Source organism: Rhopilema esculentum, chromosome 13, assembly GCF_057945365.1.
Source record: "Rhopilema esculentum isolate cy_ngs chromosome 13, ASM5794536v1, whole genome shotgun sequence".
Lineage (NCBI taxonomy): Eukaryota > Metazoa > Cnidaria > Scyphozoa > Rhizostomeae > Rhizostomatidae > Rhopilema > Rhopilema esculentum.
The window spans coordinates 3,582,337-3,605,887 of record NC_142827.1 but is presented as its reverse complement, the minus strand read 5'-3'; the positions used below and the strand labels follow the sequence as shown (position 1 = coordinate 3,605,887).

The 23,551-nt window shown below is 38.0% G+C and overlaps 2 protein-coding genes across 3 annotated transcripts in view; one reads left to right on the top strand and one right to left on the bottom strand.

Annotated features, from left to right (window-relative positions):
* Nucleotides 1-8,524, top strand: part of LOC135692149 (cytochrome c oxidase assembly protein COX19) — a 76,869-nt gene extending 68,345 nt beyond the window's left edge. For both annotated transcript variants that reach the window (XM_065210198.2, XM_089112082.1), the window contains one exon: nt 7,996-8,524. In XM_065210198.2, coding sequence (XP_065066270.1) covers nt 7,996-8,077 — 82 coding nt within the window. In that variant the 3' untranslated portion in view covers nt 8,078-8,524. The remainder of the gene's footprint in view (nt 1-7,995) is intronic.
* A 5,358-nt stretch (nt 8,525-13,882) lies between these two features.
* On the bottom strand, nt 13,883-14,995 carry LOC148958602 (uncharacterized). Its single transcript, XM_089112114.1, has 2 exons — nt 14,721-14,995; nt 13,883-14,182 (listed from the first exon to the last, which is right to left on the bottom strand). The coding sequence occupies exons 1-2, from the start codon at nt 14,820-14,822 to the stop codon at nt 13,976-13,978; spliced, it is 309 nt and encodes a 102-aa protein (XP_088968240.1). The 5' UTR covers nt 14,823-14,995; the 3' UTR covers nt 13,883-13,975.
* Nucleotides 14,996-23,551: the final 8,556 nt, after the last annotated feature.

The window sequence follows — 23,551 nt, the reverse complement described above, 5'->3', positions numbered from 1 at the left end:
AGTGGAAAGTTTTCTTTTCTTTTGAAATTATCAGTAGCGCTGAATAATCTTTCAAAGGAAATTTGGGTGCAGCTAAGTGTCACCAAGCATTTATACGCGTTGTAGAGGGAAGGGTATGCTGCTAGGTGCATGTTGTATTCACTAGAAACAAGTACTCGGGCTGAGTCAGAGGCTGTCCGGGGCCGAATCAGCCCGAGCCGAGTCAGCCCGGGCTGAGTCAGCCCAGATCAACCTTGGCTAGGTAACTTTGTGTTCGCACTACTGAAAATATTACTTTGGTTCACTTTACCCCCTACCCAGGCTGAAACAAGGTTCGAGAGTATTGTGTAGACAAGACATTTGACAATCATGACAGGGTCATACATAAATGATATCACCGATAATTTAAAGATTTTAGGCCCCCTGCCCCCCTGTGTCACCATCTCTCTAAACCCTTCTATTATATTGTATATAATTGTATTAGTATTCTAAACGGAAAGTGGGTCTAAACTTGGTTTCCAAACGCAATTGTGAGTCAGCCCGGATTGAGTGAACTGCCAACTCTGATTCTTTCTTGAATACTTTTGAAAGGTTTTCTGCCGAATGTTACGTTTCTTTTCACTTACACTTTTTACCTCCCTTTCCTTTCTCTTTCTGCTTTCTCCCATTGTTTCTACTGATTTCCTTCTCATTTCTTCAGCTTTTTCCATTTCTGCTGTTTGTTTTTCTTTAACTTGCTGGGATGCTGCTTCCTGATCAGCAATTGCTGCATCAAAAAGCTCCCTTATCTTGCAAGGAGAACATGTTTTTCTGTGTGCTCAGGGTTAATTCCACTTGCACTCTCTTCTCTTCTATTTTTGGACTTTTTGTTAATGAAAATATTTTGGAAGCGATCTCTCACTGCTCTACAGGATACACCAAATTTTGGCCTTTCTACCTGCGAGGAATTATCCACAGTTTTTCTCCACCCATCGCTCCTCGGCCCACCAGGACACGGCGAAATTTCCCGGTACGCCCTTGCTTCGAGTTAAATTTTTCATGAAACGTTCGAAAGGCAATTAGCAATATTCGTACAGAACTAAAATTGATTACAACCATCAATTGACCTCTCGAAAGAACGTTTGCATAAAAAGTTCGCCGTGGTTATGGTTTCGGCGTCATAGATTTTACAGTTTAGTTTAGCTTCACCATTAAATTGAGAAAAACTATACCAATGATGTATGAAATTTTCACCAGTTTTTGCTAATTCCTCGTAATTGTATAATTTATTGAATGGTATTGACTTCGAAGTATTGAATTTTGGGATTTGTGAAAATGTCTATTTCCGGCTATCCCAGATTCCTGCTTTGATCAAAAAATGTGAATTTTCCTCGTCAGTTCGATATAGAGTTCATGTATTGTAATTCTCGTATAACCATAGGAAAGACTCTCTTATCAAAACTTAAAACAAAGCGAAATGCCCAGAACCAAAATCAAAACATCTCCTGTAAATGTCAGCATTGCTGTAAATTTCGTAATTTGATCGTGTCGAAGATAAAATATTCAGTAATAATTTATCAGTTGCCCTATCATGCTCTGGGCATCTAGCAGAAGCTCACTTAACTTAACTAAAATAAAGATAAAGAGCCTAATAAAACTTTTTAGTTAATAGATCACCTTTCTTCAAACAGACCCAACAACCTCTGTAATGTATCGGTCGTAAAAATCGGTATTATAGACCACTTTATCACATACGATATTAGAAAATTAAACGCTAGAGTTCATGTCAATGACGTGAAATTTAAGACAGAGTCACGCAGTTTGAAAAATTATGACCGTGACTCTTTCCTTAATGACTTGCGTTGTATTGACTAGGGGATGGCTATGTCCTGTAGATCGGATGACCCTAATAGGATTAGACAGGTCATCTGTTGAAAAAATTAGGCCTTTTTTCCTGTCAAGGTTTTCTTTTCGGATTCCTTGCCAAGAAACATACTGGAATAGATTAAGACTTGGGGCATGTTGAAATTTGCCGAAAATTTCAAAATGGCGGAATTTTTCAAAATGGCGAATTTTTTACAATGTTTTGGCTACAATGTATCGATATAGTCTTCTAAGACGAGCATCACTTGGCACCAAAGTGACCTACTATGTTAAAAGCATGTTTGTTGTCATGACTGATCATCAAAAATTCAAAATGGTGTTCTTAAAGTGGCAGAACTAAACAAATCAACAATTTTGGCGCTTCGCTCCATAAAACAAAGTAACTGTGGCCAGAAACCATATAAAAGTTAAACAAACGCAACAAAAAAGGTTCTATTATGGTCCAACTCCATCATCAATTTCAATACTGAAAACTAAAAGTCATCCTAACTTCCATCTGAGTCAGCATCAAAGTCATAGTCACTATCATCTGTGCTTTCTGCTTCACTGTTTTCACTTCCACCAACAACTTCTGCTCCATTATCAGTGTCCGACTGGTTGTTATTTGGGGAAACTGGTTGCACGTATACTTCTTTCCATCCCCATGTTTCAGTTAACAGAGGAAAGTTAATCATCTGCTTTGTGCATTGATGCCATATGTGAGCCTGGAGCCATTTTCGCTTTAAATGTTGGGTTGTACTGTTCTCATCAGGAATTATTCCCAAACCTGACTTGACTTTCTGCCTTTCGTACATTCGAATTATTGTGTCAACGTGGCATTCATCTTTGTTGCCTCTGTACATGACAATTCGAAAGAACTCTTTATCAAGAGACAAAAACCGATGGAAGGCAGAGTGGAACCAAAGTTTTTCAGCAGGCTATAGCATCTCAATTTGACCATCTTTTTCCATGATATTAATTTTCCAAATCCAAATGGAAAAGACGTCGTATCACAACCAGTGATGCTGTAGTATGCTGCCAAAATACTACAGGCTTTTATGCCGATATTTGAACAAATTGACTCGATATTTACGAATCTTTAATGTCCTATCTTCATTTGCCACTTCTGAAGATCTTAGGCTGCAGGTGTGCAAAATCTGAAGTATGCCTTTGCATACTCTCCCCAAGTCGGTTCACTTTTGATTGACCTTAATGCAGCCATGCCGTCAATTATCCACGCTGCTTTAAACAAAGGTGTTTGCACTTCTGCTAAAGATTCTTCTATCAGCGAATTTCATAATGCAACTTTCCAGCCTTGTCTGAGATCACTGTCAGGTGATGCTAAAGCTAGTGGAACAGTTGTAAGAGGATAAGAGTGTGCGTCTCTTGGACTTGTAGCCTTTACCAACAAGTGCTCCAAATGTTTGCCTGTCCTCCTTGAGAATGCTTATGGCTTTGGAAACCTTTTTGCCCGCTCCATGCCAGTTTTGATCCTAGGATTTTTATTGATGCAAATTTACTAACCCTACTTTCTTTGGCTTTGAGTCTTTCGTCAATAAACTCAGCATACATTGCTTCTCCTACTGCAGATGAATTCAGAAGTCCCTCAATGACCGATGGCTCGATTTCGGCTCCAGTTTTGAAATGTCTTGCAGGACCATCTAGGAATGGATCATAATACTTATCAAGCTGCAAAACAAGATCTTCGGTCATTGCCTCGTGCTTCTTTATCGCACAAACAGTTGTTTCTTTGTGAACGGACTGCGTCAAAACATTCAAGCGTTCTTTCAGTTTGGCTCAAACAGTAGCCATGAAATGACTGGTCTTTACAAAGGTATCAACAGCCTTCTAAATCCACCTTGCATGGGGCTCCCTCTGACCGTTACCTTTTTGTTAATGGTTGTTTCGGTTATCAAGTCACGTATGATCAAGTATTAGTCAAGTATGGTTTGCCAGAGACTGAACCACCAAAGCCATTAACCAGAAGGTCATCCCATGCTCGCTCTTGCTTTGATCTAATATCCTGCAGCTTGACATGCTGAAATGTCAGGTAACAGGCATAGTTTTGATGCCCAAATGCAAAACACTTTGGCAACAAAACACGCTCTGCTGCTAAATGGCGCTCAATTGTATTTTCTCTTACAGCACTGACGAAGCATAACAGCCGAGACATCACGAATGTATTGCATCATCATTTGATCCTGTGTGTCAAAGGCATCTGTTAAATTGTTCATAATCTGTTTGAATTCTTGTGAATTAGTTATGGACTTCAAATTGGCGGTTGATTGGACAAGCCTCAAATTCACAATTTTCCTTTTGAATCTTGGACTGAATTCACCTTTGTTCAGGACACCCTTCATTTGATAGCGAAGCAATGCTTCAAAAGCCTGTTTGTGTAGCCTTATGCTTCTATGGCAATGCCTTCCCTTCATCGCTTGACCAGCAGACCCTTGAGCTATTACATCGGCATTCATCCACCATTCCTTATGTCTGAGGCAAGAATACTTCTTTCCAAGGATATTCAAATTGACCATTATGGGATGAAAGCCGCCCAAGTAGGTGATGATTTGATCGTACTCCCCTTGGTTTAGCCATTGAATAATAAGAACTTTTGAATAATTGCTTGATCTGCACGAAGAAAAATATGATCTATTTCTAGCTGATCAAGCATCTTCTGAATCATGTCCATATACCATTTGACGACGTTATCATGTGGAGAAATAACAGGAAGATATTCTAGTTTGCACCTTTTTGTAGTACAATCTTTTACAGCTTTTATTAAGTTCGTCCATGATCCAACTGGCTGGAGAGCATCGTGTCTCATTCAGGCTGTATTTCTAGAAGCATCTCTTTACTTACAGCACCACAAAATACCCAAGCTACATCACGATGAAATGCCTCTTCAATCAGTGGTGAATCTTTGATTTTGTCTTCAAAATCAGGCATTGCTGGAAGGCCTGCCCGTTTCTTTGGAATAACATATGAGCCATAATCTTTCATTCCGTGGTGCAATAGATCTACGAATGATTCATATAAGCGTGTCCCTTTATCACCAGGAATGATGGCTGGAAAATCGTTCCCATGGTGTAGTGTGTCGTCTGTGACCCAGTCAAAGTTTGTTGTCGGCCATCAGAATTATCAAAAGTATACCATTTTGAATTTTTGATGATCAGTCATGACAACAAACATGCCTTTAACATTGTAAGACACTTTGGTGCCAAGTAATGCTCGTCTTAGAAGACTATATCGATACATTGTAGCCAAAACATTGTAAAAAATTCGCCATTTTGAAAAATTCCGCCAATTTCGGCAAATTTCAACATGCCCCAAGTCTTAATCTATTCCAGCATGTTTCTTGCCAAGGAATTCGAAGAGAAAACCTTGACAGGAAAAAAGGCCTAATTTTTCCAGCAAATGACCTGTCTAGATGGCTAGCAATTTCTACGATCTCTTTCTTGCTGTCTTGGATGTGCATGCCCCGTTGAAAAAAGGACCGCTAAGACGGGGCATGCACATGTACCATGGATTTCTCCAAGCATCAAGAACTTGATGTGCGAGAGAGAACTTATTAAGAGACGGGCTGAGAGAGATCCAGCACTATGGCCAAGAGAAGAGTAGCTTCGAAACCAGGGGCGGTCTGGCGTCAGAATCGCAGGGTCGCTAGAAAACTCAAGGGCCCGGTTTAAGGCGTGGCGGGAAAAATTGAGCCACACCCACTAAAAATGTGGCTTAGAATACGATTGATTCAAGAAAAATTGATAATAAAGCAATACGCTAAACAGCAGAAGTATATCGACTTTATTTCGTAAATTCGGACCAAATTGGATCCATACCTTTCCTCTCGTGTAAACAGGCTTTAAAATCCCATGTTGAGTTAAGAATCAAGATCAAAACTTGTTTAAATTCTCAGAGTTTCAACTCTTTTCGAAGAAGTGCAAATAAATCAGCAAATTCGCCAATGACTTGCTCGTAATCAAGTGGAAAGTTTTCTTTTCTTTTGAAATTATCAGTAGCGCTGAATAATCTTTCAAAGGAAACTTGGGTGCAGCTAAGTGTCATCAAGCATTTATACGCGTTGTAGAGGGAAGGGTATGCTACTAGGCGCATGTTGTATTCACTAAATTTTTTATAAAAACCAGTAAATTTAGGTTCAGGCTGACTGTTCTTAATTTTCGCAAAAATCCGAGGGTGGATTGTCCTTAATTTGTTCTTAAATTAATAGGGTGTAAGCAGTGCGATTGCTAGCTTTTTCGCTCTTGGGCGGTGTTCAGGCATTATTTGCCAACAAAGTGAGTGAGACAGCCTTCATTTGACGACAAGATTGAATATTCACCGACAAGCAACCACACATGGCTAAAAATCCTCGTTTTGGGATAAATGTTGTTCAAAAATGCATTAAACAGTAACTCAGCCTTACCTTGTTCCTAATTTGATCTCAACTTTTGACCAGTTTTGATGCTCATATTCTTATAAAATTGTTATATATGATAAAAGATATAAATATATTAAAAAAATTATATAAGCGTCGGTACAAAGTTTTGAATGCGCAGGGTATGCACAGTTGGCAAGCTTTTACCCTTTTGATAGAGAGTGTCGATGTCGACCTTGGGGTTTTTTCTCTCTTTGTGAATCCCCACCTTGAAAGTCACAGTTTTCCTCTCCAAATGTTTCTTCTCTAAAAGCTTGTTCCTTGAGATTATCTGTTTTCAGGATCTCTATTCCCATCAGTTGTTGTTTTCACTTGATCGATAAGCTGCTGGTAGCAATTTGCAAATGCCAGCAATTCTGACATTCTGTGAACTTGAAATCTTGATAAAGGCTCCTATGGCTCTTTTGCTTCCTCTTTGTGCCAACAAATCTTCTTAGAATTGTTAAATCCTGATACAGATCTCTGTAACCAGATGATAGTGACGACCCCTTGTCATCTCTCTTCTGAATTTCTTGTTTTGAATTTTACGTTATTTTCATTTACTGAAGCCCCCCTCCCAATAATTGCAGCCTAAGCCTTATGTCCTGTATAACAGTGTACTAAGTGGAAATAAATACAATGAGCAGCCGCAACCCCTCCCCCCCCCAACATGAATTTCGTTCCCACAGCACTGTCTCTGACAGTCAGATACCCTGGGCATCAGAGCCACATAAATTAGAGAGCGGAAATAGATGATGAGAGTACGCTCATTCGCTTCTCTGCTTGGCATTCTGTTTACGCGCTCGAAATTTTGTGGCTCTGGGACCCAGGGTACACGTAAGATTGAACACATGGCTGAAATAACGGAAACCAGGGTTTGGGTGGTTTGAAGCGCATGTATTAGGACTTTAATCGCAATATAATCAGTCTAGGGCATTAAGTATTTTACATTAAGTTAAACAATTTTCTCCAACGCGGAAAGGCCCGTAAATTTTTTGTACACAGGGCCCGGGTGGCGATCGCCACTTTGCCACCCGGGCCAGACCGCCCTGACCACACTCGTTGCTTGTAATTATTCTTCAGCACAATACGTCCCTCCCCGTATTTTTAGGCCTATAAAATACCTTCTGGGTACACTTTCACGACAAAGATTTCTAATTTGGCCTTACCAAGAGGAAAGAAATTTAATTCATATCAAATTTCTTTTCTACAAATTCAATTTGACAAACTAAATATAAAACATTCGCACTGTCCTACTCATGCCATTTTAGGTTCTAAACGACAGACAGAAAAATTCAAGAATTATATATCTAAAATGGTCTATATTATTAGGTAATAGACTTAAAAAGTTTTTTCTAATCTATATGAAGATAAAAATTGCAAACACATACTTTTTCAACTCATAAAAACACGACAAGCCACTGCCATATTCCCCCCGTAACTGCGTAAACTAAAAGAGCCATAATTTTTAAAATTCTTTTTAGAAACCCCAAAATATTGTTATGTGTTGTTGATTTATATCTCCTCTAACTACCTGCATCAGAAAAGGCACTGAAATAGTTGTGAGCCACGAAAAAATCATTCATTAAAACAAGCAATTTTCCATACTGAACCCTTTTGCAGCTCGCTTTTTGCCACTATTTAAAATGGCGCAAGGTAAAAAATTTGCCTCACTCGGCAGTACGCAGCATGACCCGAGTTAGACATCTAGCGCCTTCGGCGCTTCTATATCATTGCATGTAGTTATGTATTTATCACCATTTTAGAGACCTCATGAGCCAAGAAGATTTTCGAAGGTTGGGGTTTAAGGAAGAAGAGAGTGGCAACGAAGACAGCAGGGATTCTTAACAAGTCTTCATAAGTCTGCAACCAGTAAGTTGCAGTTGTAATTTTTATTGGAGTGTCTTTTTATTCACTATGCCGAGTCTTCAATTATCATAGTACATTCTTAGCTTGATTTAGCGATTCTTGTATTCACCAATGTCGCATCATGTTTGTCATGCGTTTTCGAACCTTTTTTTCCAAAAACGCAGAACTGGATACAGTGCATGATTTCCTTCTCAAAAGATGCCGAACACTCTCAATATATGTAGAAATGTATACCGCTTAAAGGTATGAAAAATATTCCCTAATCACACTGGCAAATAATTATAATGTCTAGTCCTATAATTTCTACTGTGAGGACTCTACTGTTGTGATATAGGATGTTAGGTCTGTGTCTCTGCTATATTTTCTGTTGTTTTGGAACATTCTTTAGAACAATGGGTTTGATTTCAAAGAATCCCCTATACATTCTTTCTTTTGTTTTACTTTCGATCCTCATCATCTTGGTGAAAAACAAATTCTAAGCATATAGAATTTATGTTCTCACTTTCTTACCAACAAAGAGCAATAGAAAGATGGATTAAATGAAACTTAATCACGTTCAGTATGTGAAAGAAGGTCGCCTTTTTTGGTGCCCTTGGCTCTTTTTGGTACAGTTGGCACTATTGTGGAGATTGGGTTCATTGTAGCATTGTACTACATTTTGTTTTTTTATACGGCCAATATAATAAGCTCTTAAGTGTGCATTGGCCTCGAGTATGTAAAATTTATGTTGGCTTAGTTTCTTCCTCGCACGTTGCAAGACAACCTGATTTTGGATTGTGGAGAGCAAAAGTCTTCAGCGTTGCGTTGCGTTCCCTTGCGTTGCGTTGCGTTGCGTCCCGTTGCGTTGCGATGTTCGGTTTTTTCCCTAGTTACGGTTCTTATCGCTGGAAGTTGGTTAGATCGTTTTAGGCTCTTCCCTCTTGAATTTTATTTAAAACAAATTCATATTCTTGAACAGGGTCAGGACAAGTCTTCTTGAAAAATTCATACCTTTTGCTAAGCATCGAGACGTTGATGCTAGAGTTTGTAAGACATTTAGCTTCTTTGCAAATATTGAGGATGATTTTATTGTAGGAAATTTTCGTGCTACAAAAGGAAGTATTCCGAAACCTTGAAAAAATCTAACTCTTCTGATTCTACTAATCTTGAAAAGGCTATCTTGAAAGCATGGAATATGGAACATTGGAAGGTTAGAATATTGGAATGTGTTTTCTATAACCGGTATAACTTCATGCTAACAAGTACATTTGTATTCAATTTGGGTTCGTTATTACGTCATTAATGTCGATCGTATCAAGTCTTGGCTTTGCATACTTCGCTATGGGTGAACCAACTGGCAGGGTTGGAATCCTTCGGAACTCCAAGATTTAGGGTTGACTTAAGTTCGTTGGGTTTTCCCTTGGATATTTTTGACACAAACACCTTGGCAAACAATCTTTGATATTTTTGAATGAGTTTGAATCTATTTTTGACTTTATCGAATATTATATACTTGAAAATGGCTTTGAAAAAGTGAACATTTGAGTAAACTAAAGCTTTTTGTCAGAGTTTAAAACGTCAGAACATAGATTGAAAACTCTACGCTAGGAAATATATACACCCTTTTGTGGATCGAAATAGGCCAATCAGAAACACGAGCACATGACTGTTCAGGTTTACCAATCAGTGCCGTTTGCCTATTGAGAATGTTACAAATGGAATCGTTATAGTTTTTTGCACAATCTGGGTTTTTCAGTAAATACTGCTCGATAGCAGAGTCGCAGGTTTTAGTTGTACTTTTAGATCTGCAAAACCGAGGTGGCTGTTCTCTTTGGGGACGAGTTTTGTTCCTAATATTTGACATAACATGTTCTTTTATTCTATCCTCCAATCTTTGGGTAGTGCGTCCTACGTAGCTAGAATCACAATGGCACGTAAAATTCGTATACAACGGAACTCTTTCGTTTGGTAGGAACGCAATCCTTTTGAATGGAGGGACGAGCCTTTTTTGTACCATAAACAATGCATGGATTTACGGCAAAGAAAGAATTTTTGACGGCCTGTTTTATCTGTTTTCCAAACGCAAGGAACTGTTCCCGATCCAAGGTAGTTTTCAGATAGACGGGGCACTTTTGAGGATCAAATTTTATGTCAGCCGAGAAATTTCCTATCTTCACCTCAATGTAAACTGAATTTAACATGCTCTGGATAGCCGTTCTCCAGAAAAATCTTTTTTAGTTGTTTAAGTTCCGAGTCGAGTTTAGACTTGGAACAAATCATCAGTGCCCTATCTTTAAGCGTTTGGATGAGGCTGATTTTTCTTTGTTCTGGGCAAAATTAAGCCAATCGAGTGTATAACCCCTAAAATGTGGGTTTACGGTATACACTTTTAAGAAATCCATCAACCTAAATAAAGAAATGGCAAGGAGTTATTTTCTTCCTTTTCAAATGTAAACTGTAGGGCTGGGTGAAGGCCATTGAGGCGTTTTAGGAAAGTATCACACCATAGTGATCACACTCAGCCTCTGTTTTGAAGATGGTATATATGTCCTACACGTCTCGAAAATAGACACCTGGCTTTTGGTCAGGGGCAAATCCAGAGCAAACTTGAAGGAGGGGAAGTTGGTAGTGGGGGCGCTGAAAAATTTTCAAAAATTGATGACGAGAGAGCGCTGTATATAACTATGAATCCTTGATACGCCGTTTTGAATATTTTTGAAGAACAGGGTCCAAAACTTCAGAAAGTCATTTAGCCAATTCATGTTGTGCTGAGCCAATCATAAACAAGATGGGTCTATGTGAAACATCCGGCTTGTGTATTTTAGGGAGGCCATACATTTGTGGACCTTGCGAACCTGTGGGTCTTATCCTATCGTAAACTTCGTTAGTCAACACTTTTGAGTTAACCAGCTCCAAAAGGCGTTTTTGAAGTTTCCGCTCTAGCTTGGCCGTTTTATCCTTTGTTTCGACGTCACCGTGTTTTTCGAACTTTTCCTTATCGATTAGAATATTCTTCATTTTTTTGGATGTAGTCCTTTTTGTTCAAAATAATCACTCCTGACCCTTTATCGGGCTTTGTAATAAAGATGTCATTATTAGACCATAGAGATTTGAATGCTTGAAAATGTTCTCTATGCAAAAGAAAATCTGAGTGGTCGATGGGAGAGCTACTGTAAGCGTACGCCAAACCGCTTAGTCGGCACTGATTGGTCAATCTTAATATTCATGTGCTCGCGTTTCTGATTGGCCTATTTCGATCCACAACTGGGTATATATATTTCCTAGCGTATAGTTTTCATCTATGTTCCGAGGTTTTAAACTCTGAAGAGTGTCAGACGAGAAGCTTTAGTTTACTAAATGTTTGCTTTTTTCAAAGCCATTTTCAAGAAGAAAATTTTACCTCACCCTGTAGTATAATTGCTACTTACCTACCAACAATTGTAACATATCAACATAAATGTAGCAATTAACCTTCCACAACAAAGCACTAAAGTATGAATTTGAAATATATTCATGCACAACAGCAGCATATAAGTCTGTTTATTTCCATATTCTGAAAGAATAAGACGCGCCATATTTTTGCCGGGAAATATCATTTCTGCAACCTTATGAATAAAATGTTTTGGCTCCGCCCCTGTAGAGAAATAATTGCTAGCTAAGTGGACTTTAGAAAAAGTTGCTTTTGATTCAACAAATATTGTTAGGTCTGTTGATACATTTTTGGCCAACTTCCTTTGAAAAAGGATGAATTGTCAACCATGCGTAAACATTTAGATGTAGACATGAATGAAAAGAATGCTTCTTTGGCAGCAGATGTTTATTGCAAGAAACATTACAAGAGACGGTCAAAAGTAAAGCAAATGTATACGGGTATAGAAAAGAAAAAAGAAGTAGTAAGGGCTTCTTGAGGGCACATGCTGCTCCTGAATTTGTTTAAAGTGCCCAACAAAAGAGGTACCCTTGTGGTACTAAAATCAGAAAGGGGGCACTACTCCAAGCACATAAAAGCAATTGTAATCCTGATGTCATGCCCTTACCCAAAACTATCAACATTGTTCTGATCTACGAAAAAGGCTGTCATGTATAGAGAGGAACAAAGTTTTCCCTTCAACACACTCTTATGGCCCAGCCTCCACTGCAGACCATCTGGTGGGCTCCATCTATTCCCCTGCCCCAACAAGAAAAACCACACTAGTTATAGATGGATTTGTCCACCATTTCTAGATGCCCCTCATCCAGGCTTTATCGTTTCACTACAATGCAACTGCTATACCAGACTGTAAATGGGCAACCCATAGCTGACAACGAAACAATGACAAACTGATAATAAATAACGTCAATTTGAAAATAACTCTAAGCTATCTATTATATTGGCTAAAATTAAACTATTTGATGTTATTTTATGTTTATTTAAATTTTAAGCTATTAACTAGGAAGAACTTGATATTACTTTTACTGTTATTTTAAAGTTAAGTTTAATAATCTAATTCCAAAAGCAAAATGATATAACGATAACAAAAGAATAATTTGTAATTAAGGAAATTGAGATTGCTCTAAATATACGTAAGTGACCTAGCCAAAATGTTAGTAAATTGAAATATCAATAAAAATTAATATAAAATAAGACATAAACACGAGTAATTTTACTGTGCAAGGAAGGGTTGCAGTCTAGAAAGAAACAAAGGTACAACATAAAAACAGCATTTTCTCAATTCAGAGATTGAGAGAGGATAGCGGATGGAATCGAGACGAGAAGGGAAGGATAGGTCCAGATAAAGATAGAGTTAAAAAAAAGAAAAATGATTGGAGACGAAAGAAGTTGCAGAGACAACAACAGAAACAGTTTAACATAAGATAAAATAGAAAGTCACTAGAAATGAAAGATGCAGGAAGAGAAGAGTGTTACACGTTACAACACAGAACAAGCACGACACTACAAGGCATTTACTACAGCTACACAAGCGAGGTTCAAGTTGGTGAAGCGTCAATAATGCACTTCTAGATACCATCTGAACGTTTACTTGTTTCACTAAAGTAAAGCCTAAATTATAGGACATATAAACACAACAAGGAAGATATACTAAATCTGTACACCTGGCATTATTGCATTTCTCGTAAAACTTTCAGCCTTTCAACGAGATGACATCTGATGGCCTGCTAGTTGGTCCCCCTTTCTACTTTCAAAAAACGTTATCACATTGCTATGTTGAATAAAAGTTGAATGAGGCTTTTCAATGGGGGACCATAGAAGGCAATGGGGCCAGCAGCACTCTGTGCCACTATTAGACACAGAATGCTGACAAGGTGCGTTGAAGGTGCATATTTTGTTCCTCTCGGCATATTTGCTGGGTAGACGAACGACAGGAAGTCTTGAAATGACTGAGCCATGCATGCCTCGGTCATTTCAAAACTAGTTGACGTTCTTCTGCCCAGCAAATACACGGGTTATTCTTCTTGGTGGATCAGAACAAACGATTTAACTGGGGACATGACATCACAAATAAGTGTTTGGATTGTGCCCCCTCTCCATGTTTTTAGAAAAGTGTGCCCCAGAAATTGAGTATCAGTGTGCCCTTAAGAGGCCCTATCTGCTTCATGAAAATACACAACAAGGGTAGATTTTGCTAGGGAAAAAAATATGTAATCTCATCTGCTGCCATTTTTTATTTTTTAATGTTTTTTCTTTATCTTTAAACTTCTGTACTTGATTTGCCCATCCAGCAAGTGTACGAAATGCCACAGCTCTCCAATCTTATACAGCTATAGCATTCTCCTCTCCTTGAAATCTGAAATGAAAAAGATCGTTTTTACTTGAATTGATTGCAGTCTTTTCTGCTAAAAGAGTATCAATGCATTGTGAAGGCAGTGCGAAACTTAGTAATAATTATCACCTACCTTTCATTTAAGAAGAAAGCCTTTTTTAAACCCACAAAAGCCCCGCGAGTTTTGCTTCCCTGTATTCTTTGTTGAACCTTTGGTTGTGTTTTCGCTGCTCTTCTTGCTTTGATTGCCATCTGCAAGTTGGCTAGAAGAAGCCTGTGCTTTCTCCTTCTCACCGGCCTGTGCTGCTGCTGCTTCGGCCTCTTCTTCCTCTTGAAGTTGAGCCTAAAGTTGACATTGGTATGTATTTTATATGTTATGAATCGATATTTGTTTCTAGAATTCTAAGCTTTGGTAAATCTTTTCAAAATGTCTGAATATGTCTCTTTTAGCACATAGGGTGAAAGTTTTTGGAAAAAATCTGAGTTCCATTGTGTTATTTAACAAATAAAGAAAAACGAATCATAACATTTTTTTCACAGTCTTCTTCAAACTTCCATGAAAAATCAAAAGCATATGTTCGCCATCAGAAGAGAATATTTCTTACACATAATTTATGCAATTTGTTAAGGGGGAAAACAACTGGATGCATACTTGAATTTAGATTATATTGGATCAAGAACATTTGCTAAGAAATTTTGAATAAGTAACAATTGCCCTGCTCTGTTGAACAGTTAGCTTTTAATGTAAATTACACTTGAATTGTTATATTTTGTTCGTTCAGTAGACAATTAGAATTTTCACCCAATTCTGCATGGCTAGCGAGTTATTATCTTTAAATATTGACAAAGTGAATGAAAGCTTTTGTGTTGAGAATGCTCACCTCTCGTTGCTCTTCCCGCCAGATGTCATACCAAAGGTAGGCAGCGTAACCAACCACTCCGAACGTGACTGTTGTTTGGACGACTTTCCAGAACGTGTCCATTTGTAGGTTTTGCAAATAGCCAACGTCTTTGGTACAAATGATTCTTTCTTAATAGATGTTTGCGTTAATTCTGCAACTTCTTTCGTAGATGTTTTCAAAATATTTTCTAGTCGAATAAGTAAATAGTCGTGTGCCTGTGCTACTCTCGATGCGAAGACTAATGTGAGACTAAATATCTGCACATATTCTTCATTTCTTTCGATATGACGTCATATTAAAGCAACGCGATATAGATAGAAGGTGCATCTTGACGTATGATGAGAATTAGGTCTCATTCTCATGATAACAAATTGAGTCAAAATTGTATATACAGATTCTGATTTTTATCCCGTTGCTTTCTATGGTTCCTACATTAGAGCCACAAATTAGGGTGCAGGGTAGAAAAAACTGTAGCCTTTTCTGATGCTTATTCGAGAAGGGAATCTTGGCAGAGCTTTTTAAAAACGTTTGTTATTTTTGTTGTTCTTCCAGCACTTGTCTTTCTTCTACTACTTTTAACCAAGCATAAAGCTTGAAATGCATCTAAGTCTTCCAGTTTTATGTCGCCTCTTCTTATTGTTCAGTTTACAATGGAAGACATTCAAACTAATTCATTATTTTGAAATTTTAGTCAGTGCAACTCTGTTGAAAGTAAAATCTCGCATGGTTTTCGCCACGTCCGCAAATTTTCGAATAAAAAACTAGCACATTCATGCCACGCCAATGTATTTTTGCCAAACTTTTCCGATTTTTTTTAGATTTTGAAACTTGATGGGCGCTTGAAACCAAACGAAGCGTGTGTCCTAGAGAAGCTCTTACTACTTACTTACTCTTTTTTATACTCCTTTCCATTATTGAGAATCCTGTGTAATGTTTCTTGGGATAAATGTCTGCTGCCAAAACAGCTGAGAGTACCGACGGAAAAGGTGTACTGCAGGCCTGGCGCCAGATATTACAGAGGCCCAAACCTATTGGTAGCAAGTAATCCTGGCCTGCTTGTTATGCCAGTTCGCGACTAGAGCCATTCCTAGCTCGCTGCTCCGGGAGGCCAATCTGTGGCCAATCTGAGGCCACAGGACGGTTGAAGGGTCTCTCTCATGCATTCAACTAGCTGCTGGTTCTGCCATAGTGAATAAGCCAATCTTCTCCAATCTTTCTTTTAAATATGTTTTCTGACTCAAGCGCAATCAACCAATCAGCTGCAGCTACTAATGTGGCAACTTCTAAACCATTTGCAATCTCTTTCTCAAACATCCCTGGACTTTTCTCCAATCCTAATTCTGTGCACCACCATCTGCAAACCAAAACTCCCTAACCCTTGCACTTTTCCTAACAGTGACCAAGATCAAGCTTCTTGACCAAGAGAACAATGACACTCTCCCCCCCCCCCCTCATCTCAAATGCCCTGGTTATGAGGGTTTTTTCTTTTTTCCTTCTCCCCCAATATTTACAAAACGCCACTAATGAATGCACCTGTTGGCAACTCTGACAACTGTCTACTAGCCTTACAACACTCACTTCCTTTTTACCAGGATAGTACTTTCATTTTCCCTAAATTTTTCTATTACAGTAAAGCTGAGTGGGACTATCTCCAAACTTTACATTCCTCATACACTTGGTCTTTAGGCTCTTTCGAAGACCCATCTACTTCTGTTTCATTTATCGCCAATGGATTTCTCTTTGGTGTGGAACTTTTCACTCCATCTTCCTTTAAAATTGGAGTCCACTTCTAAGTGGCTCAACTCACAATGTTTCATAGCAATCCATGCCTAAAAGGGCGACAAGTCTGACCAAATTGACTATCGTCCAAATGCAATCACTTCCCTCATTTCTAAAACAATGGAGACAATCACCACCAAACAACTGCTTACCTTCCTCGGAACCAACCAACTCCTTTCTGATCACCAGCATTGTTTTCGTCAAGCAAGATCCACCGGTGATCTTCTAAATCTATCCATGTTTGTTCCTCTGCCTAATATTTGTTTGGTGAGAGTCGAGTGATCTCTATCGACATCTCAAAAGTCTTTGATGGTGTCTGGCACAAAGGTCTTCTTTCCAAACTCCCCATGTATGGTCTCCATCAAACCCTTATGAATTGGATAGGCAGTTTTTGCCCAAATAGACCAGACGAGCAAGGGGAATTAACGTCACCTATCGAGGGAATTTGCAAGAACAACTTTATTTGGTCAATTTTGACACTTTGATTACGAAAATCGATGTTGTACGGAGATTCGGTACCAGGAGGCCTCTATTTCATGTTCAAACCTCGTTCTTATCATAATTGAGACAATGAATAATAGTTTTGTAAATTAATTGATTCTTATCCATTTCGATATGCTGATTTCAAAAACGATGTTTTATAGAAAAATATGGTACCAGGAAGCCTGTATTCTATGTTATAACCTCGCTTTTATCAAAGTTGGAACAAAAGGTTGTAAATTAATCGATTCTCTCACGGAGGAATTCTGAAGGTTTTGGTACCTGTATGCTTAAACATCGTTTTTATAAATGCCAGAAAAAATCAGCTGCATACATGCAGATATGGTTTAAAGGATATAAAAACATTTGGCATAAGACAATATAATGCGTCTAATATATATTTAAAATATTACATCCGGGGCCATTTGCCTCATCAAAAACCTCACCAAGTCTCTTCAGCCTTTTTCCGATCGACGCTGATCTTGCAATTTTTATAGATTATACCACGATTGTTGTTCTCTGGAGATCAGAGACATGATCCCGGGTCCCTAGGGAAATTTACGCAATACTAGACAACGAACAGTACTCGACCTTTCCAGGTCTCTTTGCCAAATGCACGAACTCAACTCCATAATTCTTCCTTTCTACCAAGGTCTTGCAAACTTTGGAACGCTCAACCCTCTTCCTGCTTCCCAAACTCTCAAAACCTGTCTTTATTACAAACAGAATAAACAAGCTCGATCTTTCCCCTCTCTTTTCCTAATCCCTCCTAATCTCTTTCCTAATGGAAATGAAACATATTTTCTGCTCTCTTACAACCATATCTTTACCGTGCCTAATCTTCATTTATTGTAATGCATTTTTAACCTGATTTATGTTCACGGTTCTTCAATGTGGTCTGTTATTCATTCCTGAGACTTTGGCCGAATAGAAATTCACAGATATTATAAATAATTGCAATTCTAGCTGTCATTTGAATGTCAATATATTTCAAAGGCGATTAAAACTGTTCATTATATTTTGGCACTAAATGATATGAGTTCGCTTCCTCTTCTCAAAGATTCAAACAAAAGCTAGTACTAACTGCAATCCAGAAACAAATGATTGGTGAATGATATTGGCAGCTTGTTACTTGTTGTTGCTGTTCATTAATTAATTTTTCTTTTTCCACTGTTTGTGTAAAAAGCTCTAGTTTGTCATTTGGATGTAAAGAGCTTAATGTAAAGAGATGTAGTTGATGATGATGATAATGATGATGATGATGATGATGATGATGATGATGATGATGATGATGATGATGATGATGATGATGATGATGATGATGATGATGATGATGATGATGATGATGATGATGATGATGATGATGATGATGATGATGATGATGATGATGATGATGATGATGATGATGATGATGACGATGACGATGACGATGACGATGACGATGACGATGACGATGACGATGACGATGACGATGATGATGATGATGATGATGATGATGATGATGATGATGATGATGATGATGATGATGATGATGATGATGATGATGATGATGATGATGATGATGATGATGATGATGATGATGATGATGATGATGATGATGATGATGATGATGATGATGATGATGATGATGATGATGATGATGATGATGATGATGATGATGATGATGATGATGATGATGATGATGATGATGATGATGATGATGATGATGATGATGATGATGATGATGATGATGATGATGATGATGATGATGATGATGATGATGATGATGATGATGATGATGATGATGATGATGATGATGATGATGATGATGATGATGATGATGATGATGATGATGATGATGATGATCATTGCTCAAAGGACCATTGCCTTTAGTGACTTATTATTGCGATGTAGATTTAGGAATTGATAACAATACAAAAATCTTGTTGCATGATACTTGACGTTAAAAGGTTATTGTAGGGTTTTCCAAGGTTGGACAGAACTGTTTAATAATCCGAATTCGGCTGCGATATAGCCAACGGCAGATACCTTGATTCCAGAATTAACAAACCAGCTAAAACAATAGTTATTCATTAAAATGTTCATTACCTTCATTTTGGCTGTATCGTAGCAAGGTAGAAATAGATTCATCTGGTTTATACATTTTAAGCCCTCTTTGATACTCTTACAGATTCTGTGTTATGTTTCATGGCTAGCTTTTCGTTTGCTATAAATGAGCTGGGTTTTCAGGAACTAGGTAGGTTTAGGACCCAGCAAGAAAAACAAAGTCGTTCTTGAATGAATAGTGTATTTGATTAGTCGGTTATTTGATTAATCGGTTTATGGAAGATTTCTAGGGAAGTATGAGAAGAGGTTTTGCCTAAGAGAAAGTACAAAAATCTTGAGAAAAGCAATGCAACAAATATCTAAGAAGGTCACAAGAAGAAAGAACGATGAGATTAAAAAAGATGCAACACTAAAGAGAGTATAAGATCCTTTCATTGTATCAATGTTGTATTAGGGTGTTTTTAATGACATCAAAGACGTTAAGACTATTACAAGCTATGCTGAAAATCTTACTCTGAAATTTGCACAAACAAGGGCTAGAGAAGTAATTTTTTTAGAGAATGAGGCTTTTATATGTTCAAGAACAGATATTTTGTATACAAACTAAAGGAAATAACTTTGTTCTTAAAAAGCAATAAAATCATTTTCTTGACTTATCGACTGACTTTCTAAGTGCTGGTAAGGCGAAGTATTCAGCTTTGACGCAATTTTTAACCATATCCTGAAAAGTTATTTTTGCAAAGGGACCCAATCTTTCCTTGGGCTGGGGGAGCACCTAAAAGATGTCAGTGTCGCTGTAATGTCAAAGACATTAATTAAAAGAAAACAAGAAAGATAAATAAGTCAAGATAAATTAGAATTATATGTCCAAACCCTGTCTTATATTTTTACCGATTAAAGCTTTCAATACTTGAGTGAAATCGTCCGGAGGAAGAACGGTCACTTAAAACGTGACCAACATTCCAACTGAGCTTCTGCCTATGAATTAAACGATAGTTCCTTTAGTTCCAAATCAAGAAAAGTTTTGTTATATCGAAAGAGGGTGAGTGTAAGCTTAGGATTTTCTCTGCCAGGAAAGGGAATACTTGATTTTAGGGGCAGATGCATTGAGCTATATGTGTGTTTTTCTCCTTTGAATTAATTTCTCTTTGATGAGTGAAAAAGTTTCACTGGCTTTTTATAATGCACATCTAGTAACCCTTTCTAAAGAGATTTGTGGCTTACAATCTTGTTCGAAGCAATATTTCTTTTTTTCAGAGTTGGAGGCAGCTCTTATAAATCATTGTAACAACAGCCATGTTTTACAAAATAAAAGTTTATATAGGCCTTTTTGTGTATGCTAGTGTAAGCTGTGTATGCTAGTGGACGGCTGATCATAACTTAGAAAACGACGAGTTGAACTCGTGGTTGAACTCGAATGTGGCCAGGCTGCCACAGTCATGAAATGAAAACTGTTGCTAGCAAGGAGCCAAGGGGAAGAAGTTTTCAAATTTTCTTGAGTAAGAATGGGGGACAGTCGAAATTTTTGTGGGCCGGGAGGGCTTGGTCACTAACCGTCTGTTTTCATAGGCAAATTCGGTCCCCCCCTTTCGGCCTGGGCGCAATGTTGATTTACAATTGAAAAAGAAAAGTTATGGAGTACGTTTTCTCTTGTGGCTCTTTATGATATTTCTATATACTTTCAACATTGTTCTGGAGGGAAAGGGGAACGGAGGTAGTAGTATTTGAGAAAACAAACGAAAGAAACACGGCGCAAAGTGTTGGGTGTTCCAAGTAATTTTGGCAGTGATTTCAGATATTTCTTCCTTTTATAAACACGGATATGACTGTCGCACCATTCGCACGTGTGAAAGTCGCCTTTCAAAAACATAGTTGCAGTGCTTCTCAAAAGAGCTTTTGCATCTTGTCATTTTCCTCCCAAGTTGAGTTCTTGGTAAAAAATCTCCCATTTGTATTCTAGTTCTAATTGCTCCAGGGTAAAAATTCAAAAAGCCGCCACTACGCTGTTGATCAAAGTTGATGTGGTTACCCTGATTACCGTCGGTCCGAAACAAAATTCCGAAGCGGTCGATCTAGGCAAGGATTAATCGTATAATTTGCGCACACTCAAAATGGGTGCTTGGGACAGAGTTCATAGACTCTGCTTGATAGAAACGAGATTAATGAACTGATTAACCTCGTCATGATTAATTATTGATCACAAACGGAACTGTCGCTTAGTAATATAAACTGTGCACAATTTGGGACAAGAAGATCAATATACCAACTCGGTTTCTGTGGCTGCGTTTACACGGGGCCGGCCGAATATTTGGTCGGCCAAAAATTTAGCCTGCTTTTGAAACCAGCCACAAATGAGGTCACTTAGGCGTTGCGTTTACACGGGGCCGCTCAAGTGACCTAATTCTTATGACTTGCGCAATGTGTCTAAAACTTGAAGCCAAAAATCATTGTGAACAAAGAGCTAACAAAACAACTTCTCTCATTCTCTGTTCTCGTGTGCTCACTTCGCAAAATTCTATTGAAAGAGGATGGCTGACATAACTGCTATCAATGATTGGAAATTTGCGATGCTTTTTATTTTTTAATTTCAAAATTAGTCTTTCGACGAAAGTCATTCATATTTTCAGCAAATCACAAGCTACAAACGCAAAATCTAACAAGTGACTCTAACCAGCAACAATACATTAATTTCGGCCCCAAAATTTCAATTTCCCATTTTGTGTTTGCCTCCGTAGCACGCATCGACACCCTCTTTTTGGTACCGTGCAAATATTTACACGAGGCCGCTCGCGAATTCGGCCGGCCAAGTTTCAAGAAGGACGCTTTCCTAGGTGGCCGAATATTTGCACGCCTAAGTGACCTAATTTGAGGTCGTTTAGCCGGCCCCGTGTAAACGCAAGGCCTAAGTGACCAAATCTTTGACCGACCAAATATTCGGCCGGCCCCGTGTAAACGCAGCCTGTCTCAAGTCAGATAACATGGTTAGATTCAGGGTATTCAATGCACAGTATCATCAGAAACACGTTCACACCAAATATTTTTATCCAATAATATTGTTAGATAATTCTAGCTTCGGTGATCAGTGCTTTTTCAAGTGCGGTTCGCGCCATTGGGCAAAGAACATTAAAATATGGTATAGGCTCAAAATGTTCTTAGATATTTGACAAAAGCTTAAAATGTTTCACAGCTTCGAAGGTGGAGGGCTCTTTAGTATCGAGTTGTTTCTTCTGATCGTGTGTATCAAAAAGTAAACTATATCTTTGGAAAATCAATTTGATCTAAGATCTAGAAATTGAAGATTACTAGTTTCCACCTATGTCGATATGAATGTCAATTTCCTCCGCAACACAGAGGATTCATAGTGTTCCTTAGAAATGTAGAATAGATAGAAGGGCCTACTACAGTGTAATTGGACGATTCCTTCACTTTGGCCATCGCGAAGATGGTATTAAATGAACGTTGGCACAGTTGTTTTGCTTGAAAATAGCAAAGTAAATTTTTTTCTTTGTGGATTTCCAGTTTCTTTCAAGTTTCAGTCACTTTCAGTTAACCATGTTAACCAGGGAATCTCCACCTGGGTATTCCTCTGATTTTGAAGGGGTTTTCTTGGATCATACTGATTTGGTTTTGTTATTGTCGCTATTTCTGTTGGAAAATTAAGTTAAAGATATGTTGTCATGATGATTCGTACAATTTTGTAAGCCCAACGATTGAGGTTTTATCGTTCAGAAACTGGTTTTTCTTAGGAGAGTGGATTACCCGATTGCCTAGACAAGCCTAGACTTCTTCTGTCGATGTTTGTATATATTTTAATCAAACAATAAAACTGACTTATTTTAACAGAGATCACACAATAAACAAGGCTGATTTTCATTCACCGCACAAAGGAACACTGCGAGACGCAACATGATACCATGACAGTGACACACATTTTCTGAAAGGAAGTTACAAACACAACTGTACGATAAACAAGCATACCTATGACATAAACACGCAACAGAATGAATAAAATATCTAGCTAAACATAGCAGTAAGAATAACCGAAGAATACAACTCCTAAAACCTTGCAGAAGGATATAAAAGCGACTTTTGTCTAAATAATAGGCTAAAAAAGACAACCAATAAGAATTGGTCACGAGGTTTTCACGTGGTCCTTTTTTATCATTTATAAAATGCTTACTATCAGCCGCTTTTGTGGCTTGGAAAATTCCGTTTAGATGAAATAAAAAATTTCAAAAAACAACGAAGACAGTACAGCAAAAATCAACCTAAGAATATATGTCAGTTTTTGCTTGCTGGTTGAATAAAATTGCTCCTTTACATTCACGACGTTTTTCATATGTTAAAGGTGCTCTATTGGCAAATTATCAACCTTAAAGTTTTTAATTTGCAGTTTATTTTGTGTAGGGTCTTTCGGGGCATCTTTTGGCAACTCCAAATTTGAACTAGTCACAAACAAAAAGTCCATTTGATGAGCGTTTCTACATTACTTATGAAATTTTCGG

Bases quoted from the DNA above. Each gene is read 5' to 3' on its own strand.
- LOC148958602 (XM_089112114.1), bottom strand. From the start codon at position 14,822: ATGGACACGTTCTGGAAAGTCGTCCAAACAACAGTCACGTTCGGAGTG. The intron at 14,183-14,720 runs GTGAGCATTCTC...TGTCAACTTTAG, and splicing joins GGCGGGAAGAGCAACGAGAG to GCTCAACTTCAAGAGGAAGA.